This window comes from Rhamphochromis sp. 'chilingali' (assembly GCF_963969265.1).
Source record: "Rhamphochromis sp. 'chilingali' genome assembly, chromosome: 3".
Classification (NCBI taxonomy): domain Eukaryota; kingdom Metazoa; phylum Chordata; class Actinopteri; order Cichliformes; family Cichlidae; genus Rhamphochromis; species Rhamphochromis sp. 'chilingali'.
Genome location: NC_137931.1, coordinates 4,255,307 through 4,270,181, shown reverse-complemented (window position 1 = coordinate 4,270,181; position 14,875 = coordinate 4,255,307). Strand labels below are relative to the sequence as shown.

Sequence of the window (14,875 nt, the reverse complement as noted above, 5' to 3'; positions counted from 1 at the left end):
AACACACTGCAACAGTAAGACTTGTTGATTACACATAGATGATTTATCTACTTTAGGAGCATTTGACTTTTTCTTTAGCGCTCCGAAAAGACACAGAGGCTAATAGTTTTAAATAGAGCACCACAAACAACAACAGGTATTCCTTTAGAAATAAACTTTTCTGGTGTTACTTCTAAAAACTACAGATTCTTAACTAGTCACACTCTGCAACAGTTAGACAGAGTGGGTTACAGTTAGGCCCCCAACAGTCAGCAAAAGAAGTCATAAAACAATAAAAGAGGCTCCCTTTATCAAGAGCATCCCAGCACTCACACATCCCAACTGTAGTTCCATAGTTTTTCCACCTTTTTCATTACAAACAGTTTATCTTATCTTATCATGTCAGAGGTCAACTGAAACCATGTCCACCTGAACCTCCAAAGGTTTTACACCTTTTCTTACACCCCACACCTTTATCTCTGCAGGCAGACAATTACACCTCCTACTGACTAACTGTACCTCTATAGTTTCCACCTTTTTTCATTACAAACTGCTCTTTTATCTGTCAATTACACTTTCTACAGACCAACTGAACCTCCATAGGCTTCCCACCTTTCTTCTTTACATCCTACTCTTTTATCTCTACATCTCAGAGCCCAACTGAAACCAAGTCCACCTATATAAAAACACCCTAATCAGAAACCCTGTATTTTTCCTCAGCACTTCACAACTACCGCAAGGTATAGCGTTTTAACTTTTTACTTTTTCGGATCCCAGACACAGCGGTGTGAGGTACTTAGCACACAGTTTGGACATGTAGATAACATCGTTTGTTTGGAACACAGCAGCAGAGAGGTAGAATCCACATGAGTTTAATTTAATCAAACCTCATTTTACGGATCTAAGTGGCTCCTCATCACGAGCCAATTCACCATTTTATTTAAATATCTGAATTTTCGGAATGATGATCCAAGCGGGACACAGAGGCTGCTAGTTTTAACACACCAGAATGCAAATATAAATAAAAGCCTGACTATCCTGAGAGCTGCAGCGACACCGTTCCTCTAAATTTGCAAAGTTACTGATTTAAAAATATATTTTCAAATTTTTAGTTGCATGACAAACATATGATAGACTCTTGAGCATATTTATTTATATAGCTACATTCACAATGGTATAACCGTGCTGAATAAAAGATGCCCAAGCACCAATGCACTCTAATGCAAACCTCTAAACTGCATGTTGATAAGTGCATGAAGTGTACCTCTACAGATGAAAACAGTTTGTATCCAAACTTTGAGGATCTGTTGAATTGTTTTAATGGCACTTTTTTTGACGAACTGCAGATGATGAATTCCTCTTTATTGGAGATTGGAGAATTGAAGAAGAACCCTGGCTCTAGACATTTTCATGACAAGTGTCAGCGCAGACATCTACTAACGAGAGAACATGTTTTATCATCATAAACACGGTGATGTGAAGCATCGTTAAAGTGTCACTTCAGTAATGTTGACTCTTGTTTTTAATAATGACTTTAAAACACTCATTTCTGTGGTTTATTTTAAGTTTACAGAATATAACATGTGGTAAGACGACGAGTTTTACTTCTCACTGTCCGTGTTATGTGTATCTATTTATCATGTATGCTACTTTGCCGAAAATGTTTCATTGTGTTCATGAAATAAACCAGACTTTCACTGTCTGCATCTTTTACTGTTTTCTGCTTTTGTTCACTCCAAGTTTGACAAACCTACAGATATCCAGAGTTAACTCACTAACAATGTGGAGCAGTCTCAGTGTATTTAGCTGCTTTTTCCCTGAACACAACCAACTGAGAGAAACACCTGTAGGCCTCACTTTGGTCATTTTGAACGCTGAAGGAGATTTGTTCCATAGACACCTTATACTAGTGTTTCCTGCACTACTATGTTCTATTTAAATCCAGATTACTTTTATAGTTTGCAGTGAAATTTGTTAAACCGTTGCTTAATGGGACAGAAGTACAAGTCACTCTTTACTAACACATTTATAGATGAGTTTATTGCTGAACGACACAGCTAGCAGTCTCACACACTCTTTAGGTTTTTCAAGTTTTGTGTGTAATGGTTTAGTCTATCAAACCTTACCCTTTTCTCCCCAGTATCACAACAGTGTGACTCCCAAAGTACAGATCAGTAAACAACCAATGATTCTAAATCCAGAACAGAAAGATACAGTTGGAAGATGAATGATTGCGTTTTTATGATGTGTAGTAAAACGACCCCCTCTTCTTGTTCTCTGTGTTGGTGTTGTTCTTGACTACAGAGAATTGTTTTTACTAAAATGAAACATTTTCAGATGAAAATGTTTCATTTTATTTCACTGTAACACCCCCTCAATGCCATTTTTAGGGTATTCTTGGTGATCCCATGTTTTCATATTTATGCTTTTGGCACTGAGGGTATCTGATACGCACGTTGTCACTGTGTTTTGTGCTACCAGCTGTGAGGGCTCTGCTTTTGCTTTGAGCAGTCTGTTTTTATTTTGTCTCGCGAGTGTGTGTTTTTCAAACGAGATCCTCCTCAGTTTGATTTTGTTACCACAAACTTTGTGTGAAGTTCACAACAGAGGTAAAGAGATTTAAACACACCAGTTTAAGGACGCAGCGATTGGACCAGCTGCACAGGGCTGGTGAAGCAGAGAGTGTCGGGGGAGATGTGCAACAGAAGCAGAGGGAACATTTTACTAGATGATAAATGGCACATTTAGGTGATTAAGGATTTGTTGACAAGATTAAAAGACACGTCCGTCAGAGTTCAACAACATTACAGTTTAATTAAATAAAAAGTTTTTAAACTACACAAGGTTCATTTTCTCCTCTGATAGTAAGCATATTAAACATGTCAAGAAAGAAAGAGTATAAAGAAAAATAGTAAATGTGTGTCTAATTAAACTCTTCCTGTGAACCTTATATCATCCTTTAATATGTTCGGTGTTACAAACTTGAAGAAGCACAGAAAAGATCATCAGACATTAATCTAATCAGTTTTCAGCCTTCATTCATATTGAAAAGTTGAAATCTTCCCTGCTAGACCCAAGTGCAGCGTTTAACACCGTTGGCCAGAACATTTTATTACAGCTATTATTAAATGGAGAGTCCTCTTCACACACTGAGGTTAATTATGAAGCTCCACAGGCTTCTGTGCAAAGACCAGTTCTGTTTACATTATACGTGCTTTAGAAGACATAGCATACATTTTCACTGCTATGCATATGATACCCGCTTTTATTGGTTAAACTGCCGTCTTAGACACATAATGAGCTTTAATTTTCTGCTTCTAAGTTCAGATAAAACTGAGGTTATTGTAACGGGGCGTAAAAATCTTAGAAACACTGTGGCTAACACGATCCTTACTCTGGATGGCATCGCCTTAAGCCGCCTGTTGCAGTCATTTGGCACATTATAAGTAAAATTGAAGCACACGATCCCAAAGCACAACATCAACATTTATTTACATACAAAAATGAAAATGCTTTTTACAGAAAAGAATTGTAACTTCACAATATTGCATTAAGATGAGCAGACAGATTTTAATCTCAGCATCGTGCACACAGATTTTTCAGGACACTGGAAGAGTTCCTGCCGTGGATTTAGATGTTAGTGTTGTGCACTGTAAAAAAGGGCAGTGAAATTGACATAAAAACCATGTAAAACCCCTACAGAAATGTATAGTAAACCCCAAAACACAACTTTCCTGTTTCGATCACAGTGAATTATTGTAAACCTTTAAACAGAATGTTCCTGTTATATTTACAACATGAATGTGTGATTATAATCAAATTTATTGGTTAAAACTACAAATACTGTGAATAAAAACAGTGAAACACCGTAATACTCATAACCAAACAATCATGTTAATTTGACATGCAAATACTGTAAAAATCACAGTTTTAGTCAGTTTTTCTTAAAAACACATGACGTATATGTAAGTCACTTTACAACTGCATGGATGTACTGGGCCTACTTTTAACATGATTCATGAAATGATGCAAAGTCATGGATAGGACTAATAAAAATGTTTTCACAGAAGATGTCATTGTGAACCTGAGAGGTTGCCTCTCCATTTATAGGCTATATAAAAATATACAATTAAAATTGTTTACATCATGTTTTTTTCTTAAATCATTTGCAGCCTATTGTAGGGTAACCAATAAGAAATTATTATTTAACGACTAAGTAATGCTTCTGTCATAATGCTTGTATTCTTTATGTTTCTTTTAATTGCAATGTGATACTTAGACTAGAATACTTTTTTGGGTTAGGTCAGCAATGTCTCATTATTAAAGGCTAAACAAACTTACAGTGCCTCCCATAGGATCTCTATGGTGCCTCATCTCCACAGAGCTGTAAGCTACTTCAGGCCACTCACAGTTGCACTGAGCGCGCCTAATTTTGAATGTGCATCTGAAGCTCGTCTCTGATTGGATAATGACGTGAGGGCGGGAGGAGAAGAGCGCCTAGTTCACGACTATAGCTAACGGCTCGTTAGCTATAGCACGAGAGAGAAGACGGGAGAAGAAAACATCGAACTTTCAGCAACTACATTGTTAGGACAAATTACAAACATACGATTTCAAGTGTTTTTTGAGGATCTGTGTTTGTTCGTCAGAAAGTCTGCACGGTAAGTTCAATATCTTGGCGACGTTTTTTCGAGATAAAAGCACCAGTTGATATTTAGACCAAGGCTCATAACCTAGCGCTAGCATGCTAGTTCAGCTGAAAAGCACAGGCAAACTTTAGAAATACTAAAAATGATCATCTGCGTCTTTTGTAAAAAGGTATTGGTCACATTAAGAGGCTATGTACTACATTGCAGAGTGCATAAGAATGAGCCTTGTTGTATTTTTAAATGTGTTGGCGCCAATTGCAGCCAAACATTCACCACGTACTCTGCTTTCAAGGGGCATTTTTATCGTGTGCACAATGCACCTGCACTTCAAGCTACTCCTAAAGCTCTTGTTGCAGATTTAAAATGTGCAGTTTCATTATGTGCCCGCCATTTTCAAACAGTGAAAGAGCTAGTGTCTCACTTAAATGATCATATTGCAGGGGGCAGGTCTGTGTCATGTCCAGTAAGTGGTTGTAAGCATATGTTTACAAAAAAGTCATCATTTACTTCTCACATGTGTAGGAAGCATAAAGCTTGTTCCCCAGATGGTATTGATGACATGTACAAGGAATCTCGTCCTCAGCCCCCAAATGACAGTACAGAATATTCAGAAAACACACATGAAACCATGGCATCTGCTAGTTCAGCCAGTGATATGCCAGAGAAGGATAGTCATTCTTATCTCAGAAACATGTGTCTCTTTTACCTTAAACAGCTACTCAGCTACTTTGAAGAGAAGGAGGAGTCCATGCTTCTCTGTGTTGAAGATACATGTCTGGCAGATGAGGTACAACTGGAGCAAGTGCCTCTGACACCCACTATTATCATGTGTGGTAAGTCTGTTTCATAGCTCTCTCTCTCTCTTTTTTTTTTAAGTGCATTTTTTATAGAATGTCATGTGACTGCCGTGTTTATTGATATAACCTGTTAAATAATTTCTTCACAGGACAGTCCTGCTATTCCTCAAGAAGATACATGCTGAGTGTTGATCGGCACCTCGTCAGCACAAACATATCCTCCTTCATTTCTGCACTGTGCCTCATGTTCGGGAGCTACTACAATTTCAACATCCATTATCCATCTGAGCTGGCTTCCACTTTAGAGTTTCTTCAGAGGTGAACAAATATGGCTTTGTTATTTCTTATAACTGAGACTCTGGGATCTGGAGTCTGGCTTTGATGTGGTTCGAGTCCAGGTCTGGCTCTGAGTCTCGGTCGGCTTTGGAGCCGGTTTCAGTTGTTTTTTCTGTTTTTTGTTGTTGTTGTTTTTGTTTGTTTGGTTTTTTTAAATACATTAACAGTCTGAATCTGGGTCCAAGCCTGGCCGAGACTCAGGGCTAGACCAAGCGTCAACTGACGTCTGACTACCTATAACCTTTGCTTTGGATTTTAACAATGCTAAAGTGTGACATATCACTGCAGAAGACACTCGTGAAGGGTGCCAATACTTTTGACCATGCATTGTTCACTTCCCCACAGCATTTTGGTTATACTTTGTCTTGAACGTGGTCATGGCCATGACTGTATATATATGTATATACTTAATTTTTACTTACTTTGTATGTGTATTTTAACTGATCAATTATAAAAATGCTTAATAAACTTTTATATGATTGTTATTCTACAGGTGTTTCTTCTCCATAAACCCAGAAAAAGGAACCAAAGTAGAGAACAAAAACTCAAAGCGTCGTCTCAGTGTGAACCCTCGAGTCCTCACCCTGATTTAGGATCTCGCCGACCACGAGTGGCGCTAAGCCTAAATCTTGACTCTCTGTGGACTGTTAGTTTTACTTTGTTAATTTTGTTCCACAATGTGTACTGGAACCTTTTACTGGTCGAATGCATGAAGCCAATTCATGAAGATGTTCTTTCTTTGTAGGAATGTTCTTTATTTACATAAGAAAAGAAAAAAAACAACATGCTGCTACTGCAGTGTTTCTAGACCACATGTGTAGGTTTGTTTCACCACGTGGTTTTGCTGATGTTTTCTGACCAGGGCCATGGTTGTGGTGACAGCAGGGTGCGTGTTGCGTTGCACGGTGATTATGATCATTTTTGGCACAATATGTGTTTTTTGTTTTAAAGTCTTAACAGGTTATTTAACTTTTTCTGGTGGAGGGTCTAACAAATGCTTGTTTCATGAACATGGTTCTTGCTTTGCAGGAATGTTCCACAGCTTTTATAGCCTATATTTTGATTGAATTGTGTAGTTGCTGTGTGCCTTGCATATTGTGTTAGTTGGAAAAATGGATCCATTTGCTGTCATTTTGCTAATGTGGCTGCAAAATAAATTTCCCAAAAGTGATATTTTCCTCTCTTGTGTTTTCTCATGTGTATTTTTGCATGTTTGGGTGTAGGCGTAGCAGTAAGAAATTTGCTGGGTTATGGTTAAAATTTTACATTAAAACATATAATATTCAGCATAGATTTTATGTATAATTTACAGAGCAGCTCCATTTAATATGCACAGTTTCACCGTAGTTCTACCATTTTAAATTAGTTCTTTGTACGATATTTCCCTGTTAATTTTGCAGTTTATGGATCCACAAAAAGCATTTATTACTTGTAAAAGATACAGGAAATAGTGTATTTATATATCACATCTATGTGTGAAATTAACTTCTTTTTCCTGTAGATTTAACAGTTTTAATCTGAGATTCATTCACTGTAAATCAATTTACAAGTTGCATCTGTAAAGCGTTTTTACAGGAAGTCCCTGGTAACCCCAGCTGCCAGGGTTTTCCTGTAAAAACAGCACGTTTTTTTTTTTTACAGTGTGTGGATGATCCCATTCTGTGATCTTTGTGTTACTAACACTGATGCTTTTACACTTTAGGACCCTCGAGACCTCTGCTGCTCAGCTGTCCTGATCGCTGCCTCCACTTTAACCAGAGGCTGTAACCTCTGATCATTTCACCTGCACCGGCAGTAAAACTCTTCTCCAGAACCAAACGTGCCATAAACCCATCACAGCTTCATCATCAGCTCAGTCTCAGCAACATGCAGACGACCGAGCAGCAGAAACTCTGCAGGGAACGTCTGAAGTCTGTTCTTCAGTTTTCCCAGCTCACTGTTTATTGAACATGAGACAGAAAAATAACTTCACCTTTAATGTGAAACTTTTATCGCCTGTGACATGTTTGCAGGAAGTTTTCGTGCTGTGATCAAGTGTCACAGCCATAAATATCACACAAGGTAAAAACTACAAGTCCCAGCATCCTCTGTGTTTAGGGAGGAGCAGTGAAAGTGAGGTGGAGCTGATGCAGGCGAGCGTTAACATGAATATGTTTCTTCTTATGACATAAAATAATTCCACGCTGTTTGTGTCTGTGGGTGAAACGTGAGGCCGGTCGGCTCCTCTGAGCGCTGGTTTCCTGTAAGTAGAGAGGAAGTAAGTTTAGCTGAGAGAGCAGGAGGAGAGTGAGAGCTGTGCTGAGGCAGGTGAGTGTTAACATGAATATGTTTCTTCTTATGACATAAAATAATTCCACACTGTTCGTGTCTGTGGGTGAAACGTGAGGCCGGTCGGCTCCTCTGAGCGCTGGTTTCCTGTAAGTAGAGAGGAAGTGAGTTTAGCTGAGAGAGCAGGAGGAGAGTGAGAGCTGTGCTGAGGCAGCTGAGTGTTAACACTGCTCTGACATTACTGTGTCTCTGTGGCGGGAACAACAGGCTCCGTCAGTGGAGGCAAAAATAATCAGACTTTGGTTTTTCAAAGGAAACTACTTTATGTTGGGAGAAGCCGCGCGCTCATTGGATAACGGCTTGTCAATCTCAAGTTATTAGCCAATGAGCGCGCAGGTTCACAGTAAGACCCGCCCTTATCACGACATTTTTAAAAACTAAACGTCCAAATTCATCGGCTGCATCCTCCCGAGGACCCGGCCTTCGCGGTCTACGTGGGCTGGGTCCTCAGAAGGTCGGGTATGCCGGAAGTAAACGGCTGGGGAAATTGGACGGTCTAGCCTTCTGATTAGCGTCACCGCTGTCTCGGTGGAGTTTAATAAACTCGGCTGTCTGTTCCTTGCTATCTGCAATATAACAGGACACTGGAGTAAATTCTCGACCGTCTCATACTTCTGTTTAATCAGTTTTCTGTTTGATGTTTATTCAGCTGTGTAAAAACCAAGGAGGAACCCACCCGGGGGATTAATAAAGTTTTATTTTATCTAACCTAATCTAATAACTTTAATCTCAGCCAAACCGATTTACTCACGAACAAACAAAACACTGAAAAAAGCCAAACAATAACATTTTAGGTTGTCTATACAGGCACGTGCGGGGGGGGGGGGGGGGCTGGAGGGGCTTGAGCACCCGCCCCTTTCCTGATGGGTGCCCAAAGTGCCCTTTTGTTGAGGCAACTTTTAAAAATATTTTATTTATTTATTTTTATGTGTGTGTGCGTGCGGAGTCCTGTCTGTGCCCCTCAACAATAATATTTAACTATTAATCACAGTTTTGCTAAATAAAAGGATCTGGCTTGCATCAGTCACATGATCACATTTAACCAATGATCGCCCTTGACGGCAGAACGCGCTGGTTACGAGCCGGGAACGAGCTCACAAAGAGCACGCGCATTTTTTGCGGTCCGGAGCTGTAAGAGAAACACAAGTTAACTCAGAGACACAGACTGATGCGACAAACCCAGTAAGTAGCTGTACAGCGTACACTGTAGTGTATAGCACACAGGAGTATTGGCTTATTACGTACACGTTGGTAAGTTGTCTTGTGGCAATTTGACGAACTGAAACAAACGAGCGTGCTGTGTGTGCAACAGCGTGACAAACATTACCTGTCCTTTTATTAACTGCACATGTAGTGCTGGTCATAGCTGCTGGCTCACTGGGTAAGGCTGTCATAGGTCTGTAGCTCTGTCACCGTTTTAGGGAACATATTTAGTTTTAAAGTAAGTTACAGAGCATTTCCTGCCTTTCTGGGGGGATTATATTTCACTAAAAACCGATTTAATATACATGTCCACATAATTATGCATTATTATAATATTTTAAAAAACACACGCTGTATTTTAAAGAACATACTTTAAGAAGCAGATTATATTAGATTTATATTTTAAATAAGACAAAATTTGGATTTTACAGCAGTAACATTATTGTATCTCTACAGTTTAAACATGTAATAAGCTTTGCCCTGCACAGAGTGGATAGTGAAACAAATGGAATCATCATAAATACATTATTTCATATTTATTACTTCCCCCTCCTCATTGCTTTATTATTGTAGCTCTAGTAATAAATAATAATGTAAGGATTCTGGATCAGCACCATGATGCCCATAGTATATACAGTATTCTGAAGAAGGTCTAAAATATCACTGTGCGTGCGTGCATGTGTGTGTTTTATGTATATGGAGTTTTAAAAAAAATATTACTCATGATATAACATTTTCCAGACATGGCTGGTAAGGACATGAGGAGGAAACAGTAGGAGCTGTGTGAGGCTACTAAAGGCAGTGCTATAACATTTTTCTGTCATCATTTTATTATAGATTAAGTGCTGGAGTTGTTAGGTGTGGATAATTAGATTATAGTTTATTGCAATAGCAAGTTGTGCCTTGTTCTCAGATAGACAGCAAGTGGAGAGTGATGTATGAAATGATGGGATGGAAGGAAGAAGAGAAGCAAAGAGTGATTCACAGGCAGAGCCTAATTTATTTCTCACAGTTTTTGTTGCCTTATGGTTCCAAGCGCTGTCACCAATCTTTGCATTTTGTTATTATCTCATGACACTTGTTTAATCAGCTACCATCTCTCCTGTGGACTTTTTAATGTCTACAGTCTCAGATCAACACAGCCCTGCCCTCCAGCACTATCAGCAGCAGGAGCAGCAGAAACACCTCAACAGCAACATTGTACCCATCAGGTAAAACATCGGCTACGTTTGCTTTGCCTTGTCGCCACCTCACAACAGTGATATAGTATGATGCGATCCCATATTAGATTGTTGATGAATGTGTGTTGTTGTTATTCAGCCTGGTTCAATGTGCCCCTTTTTAACTTTGAGCACCCGCCCCTTTAAACGTCTCTGCACGGCCCTGGACTTATATATCACGTTTAACCTGAGTAGCGAAAGTCCGCGGTGATCTGAAAATGATGTGCCGGGAGTTGTGCCGTTCTCGGCGGCTTCAGTGACCCTCGAGCTCCCGGCTGGCTATAGTGCTGGTGGGTAGCAGACGTCTCCGAAAACGTCGAAGCACTTTTGCAAATATGCGGTATCTTGATAAACCGAGCAGATATTTGATGTTTACACAGCTACTTTCTCGCCTGAAAATAAGTTAAAAGTTTATTTTGTGACCCAGAAAGATTAGTATGAGTAATTTTAAAACTTAGTAGCGGCCGCCAAATTGAGGAACTGGATTTGGTGGTCATGAAAATGGCATTAAACAAGTCCCCAGGGACAGATGGACTCACTACTAATTTTTATCAATTCTTCTGGAAGGACCTAAGAACTTTATTGTTTGATGCATTAAAGGAATCGATAGAGAAAAAAAGAACTGATGCCGAGCATGAAACAAGCGCTGATAACCCTGATCCCTAAATCGGGTAAGGATAAAAGAATTTTAGACAATTTAAGACCCATCACCTTAAACACTGACTATAAGATCCTGTCTGGAGCTGTAGCTGAGAGGCTAAAGAAAGGCATCTCAAACATTATCAGTGAAACACAATCAGGTTTTTTGAAAGGAAGACTAATTCATAACAATATTGGGCTGGTTTTGGACCTCCTTGAGTACAGTGAAATAATCCAAGATGTCACGGTCCTGAGTCTGTGGACTCAGTGTTTTTCTGTTTGTATTAGTTATCTTTGATTTCATGATGTGTTTTGATTCTCTTGGGTTTGATTTTTGTCGCTAGTATTCCTAACTCCCTAGGTCCTTGGCATTTCTTGTGTTCTCCTTCTTAGGTCGTGGTTCTGTGTTACTTCTGTTAGTATACAGTCATCTCTGTCAGTGTGTCTCTTGTTCTGTCACTGTATCCCCTAGTTTAGTCCACGTCTGTTCAGTTTCCTGTTTTACTTTGAAAGTCTGTGTACTATGTCAATGTGTTGAGTTTTGCCGCCCCTTGTCTTGTCATGTCTGATGAGTCCCAGCTGTGTTCTCCTCCTGTTTCACATTCCCTAATCACCTCAGTATGTATTTAAGCCCTGTGTTTTTCCCTGCCAGTTGTTGCGTCCTCCACGTTTGTTGTGTGTGTATTCATTGTCGTCTACCTTCAGCATCTCCAGTCTAGTTAGTTTAAGTTGTTGTTTATGTATCGCCAAGGGTGACTCACCAGCAAATAAAGCTGTCGTTTAAGTTAATGTTTTGTCTCCGAGTCCTGCACGTGGGACCAGCCACTGACAGCCACACAACTCATCGTGACACAAGAGAGAGGATACATCCTGTTCTTGGATTTTTACAAAGCATTTGACTCAGTTGAACATACGTTCATATTAAAAACTCTGCAGTCTTTTGGTTTTGGACAGGAATTTATCAATGTTATAGAGATGCTATATAATGACATTAACAGCTCTGTTTTGCACATATTCAACTCTGTATATTTTATATATTTTATTATTATTTTTTTTACTATTTAATTTGTAAAAATTTGTACACACACACACACACACACACACACACACGTAGGAAAATATTTAGTATACACATCCAGAAATGCATACACTATTATATATTGTACATATATTTATTAGTTTCAGATTAGCCATTCTTGTATTTTGCTCGTTTGTGTTGTTGTGTTTGCACATCTCTGTTGCTTGTGGGGCTCGCCCACAAGAATTTCACTCGCATGTGCTGTGCCAGTGTGCCTGCACATGTGATGTGACAATAAAAGTGATTTGATTTGATTTGATTTGATTTGATTTGCTAGAACATGGTACATGTTCAAGGTTTGAGGTTAATAGAGGGATAAGGCAGGGATGTAGCAGCTCACCACTTCTGTTCATCATGGTTGCTGAGTTATCTATTTTGATTAAAAAACAGTCACATTGAGGGGTTAACTGTGATGGGTGAACAGATAATAATCAGTCAGCTCGCAGATGATACCACCCTGTTTTTAAAAAATGAGGACCAGATTCCTTTAGCCTTGCAGGTGATCAACCACTTCTCCAAAGCTTCTGGCCTGCAGCTGAATATTAATGAATAAGAAATTCTAGCTCTGCATGAGTGTCCCCTGCAAGCAATAGATAATATACAGATAAAAAAAGAGGTGAAGTATCTGGGCATTGTAATTTGCAAGGATAAGACATCAACTGAAAATAAGAATATCTGTGCCAATATAGAAAAGTGTAAGTCAATTTTAAACAGGTGGCTGCAAAGGGACATAACTCTGTTTGGGAGAATCTTGCTAACCAAAATGGACAGTCTGTCCAGACTAATCTATCCAGCCTTTTCTCTGACCATATCTCCAAAACGAATTCAATCTATAAATAATCTTAATTTTAGGTTCATATGGAGGAACAAATGTCATTATATAAAGAAAAATGATATGATTAAGAATTATGAAGAGGGTGGGGCTAATGCCATTGACTTTGATGTTATGAATGGTGTACTAAAACTGAAATGGTTAAGATCTTTCATTAGGAACAAAAATTCCTTTTGGAACATTATTCCCAATGTGATTTTTGGCAAAATGGGTGGAATAGACTTTTTGTTACGTTGTGACTTTGATTGCAGTTCGTTACCTGTTAAACTCTCAGCTTTCCATCAGCAGGTCCTTCTCTACTGGAAGATCTTAAGGGATTTGGGCTGTAGCTCATTTTATGGATGATAATGGGGTCTTATTAAAACATGAGACGTTTTGTGAGAAATTTGATGTAAGATGTACTGCTAACAGATATAAATCCCTAGTGAAAGCCATCCCAGTCCCTTTGAGATCAATGATAAAAGAAGATATTGTGCACTCTAAAATTTCTCCTGGACTGAGGCAGCTCTGCATAGCTGGAGCTGAATTTGGTGACAGCAGGTTTACAAACAAAGTGATCAGGAATATTTTGATCAACGACATTTGCCCTAATCCGGTTAAAAGAAATTATATCCTTAAAGAATTTGAGACCATGGAGGTTAAGGCGATAAGAAAAAAGTATATTTCACTTCCTCTTTCCCCTAAAGTAAAAGAGGTTCACTTTAAAATCATTAATGAGGTTTATCCAACCAATGAATTCTTAAGACGGAAATTTAACTAAGATGTGAACGCCTGCACATTTTGTGAAAATGATATTGAAAGTCTGGATCACTTGTTTTTCTACTGTGAATCAGTGCACTCCTTCTGGACTGACATGTGGAGCTGGCTACAGTCCAGGAGAATTCAGTTACCACATTTGACGGTGACAGTAATAAAATTTGGAATACTTGCTGAGAATGCAGATTTTGACCTGTTGATTAGGACGATTTTGTTAATGGGAAAATTTTTTCTTCACAAATGCAGATACTTTAAAGCTAAACCATGTATAAACAGATGGCTGAATGACTTTAGACTCTGGGCTAAATCGCTGAAACTTGTGAATAACAAGAAAGCTCATAAACTTGTTGTTTTATTTAATGAGTTTAATCTATGTTAAAAAAAAAGAAACCTCCCTATTTTATAATCATGACTGCCATTTTTTGCTCATGGTATTTTTTGCCTTTGGTTCAAATCCTTCAAAATACATACAAAATCAGTATCGATACTGACGTAAATTAATAGAAATAGAGATGGACCGATACGTAATATCGCATTGGTCCATCTCTATTTCCCTTTCTGGATTAAGGAAGGTTGTAAAAGCAGCTCGATGTACAACCTGTTCTTTGGATCCTCTACCAGCCTGGGCTATAAAGGAACTGTGGTCAGCATTAGGACCCTACAACCTGTTTCTTTTAAATACTTCATTGAGTCTTTCCTGAATGTTTTAAATCAGCTGTGGTAGTACCAATCTTGAAAAAGCCTGGACTGGATGTTGACATGGTCGCAAATAGGGCAGGGTATCGTCACTGAATTCTAGAATCGATTTGATTCCGATTCACAAGGTCCTGAATCAATTCGATCCACGATTTGATTCAATTCGATTTGAATCTGGGAAATTTTGCCTCAGACAGTCAGAAATATTATAATTCAGATCAGTACATTTACATATTTTTGTATCTATAAAAAGGAAGCTGACACTCGCAAGACTTTATCAAAGGTGTGAGCATCACAGCAGAGGCCTTTGTGTCAAAGTAGCTGAAGATAAAACAGAAAAACATGAAGGTGGTTTTATAAAA

The 14,875-nt window shown here is 38.7% G+C and overlaps 2 protein-coding genes across 3 annotated transcripts in view; both read left to right on the top strand.

The window, feature by feature from the left end:
- The window catches only part of LOC308394299 (uncharacterized protein), a 1,060,216-nt gene that overhangs the window by 163,678 nt on the left and 881,663 nt on the right, over positions 1-14,875 (top strand). The gene's annotated exons all lie outside the window — the stretch shown is intronic.
- On the top strand, positions 4,566-7,174 carry LOC308394308 (uncharacterized protein). Of its 2 annotated transcripts, XR_013971163.1 has the most exons (4): positions 4,566-4,640; positions 5,344-5,461; positions 5,575-5,743; positions 6,255-7,174. XR_013971163.1 is itself a non-coding variant. In XM_080878566.1 (3 exons), the coding sequence occupies exons 1-3, from the start codon at positions 4,771-4,773 to the stop codon at positions 6,352-6,354; spliced, it is 960 nt and encodes a 319-aa protein (XP_080734692.1). In that variant the 5' UTR covers positions 4,679-4,770; the 3' UTR covers positions 6,355-7,174. The 2 variants fall into 2 exon arrangements, 1 of the variants encoding a protein (XP_080734692.1); XM_080878566.1 differs by lacking the exon at positions 4,566-4,640 and having other exon boundaries at positions 4,679-5,461.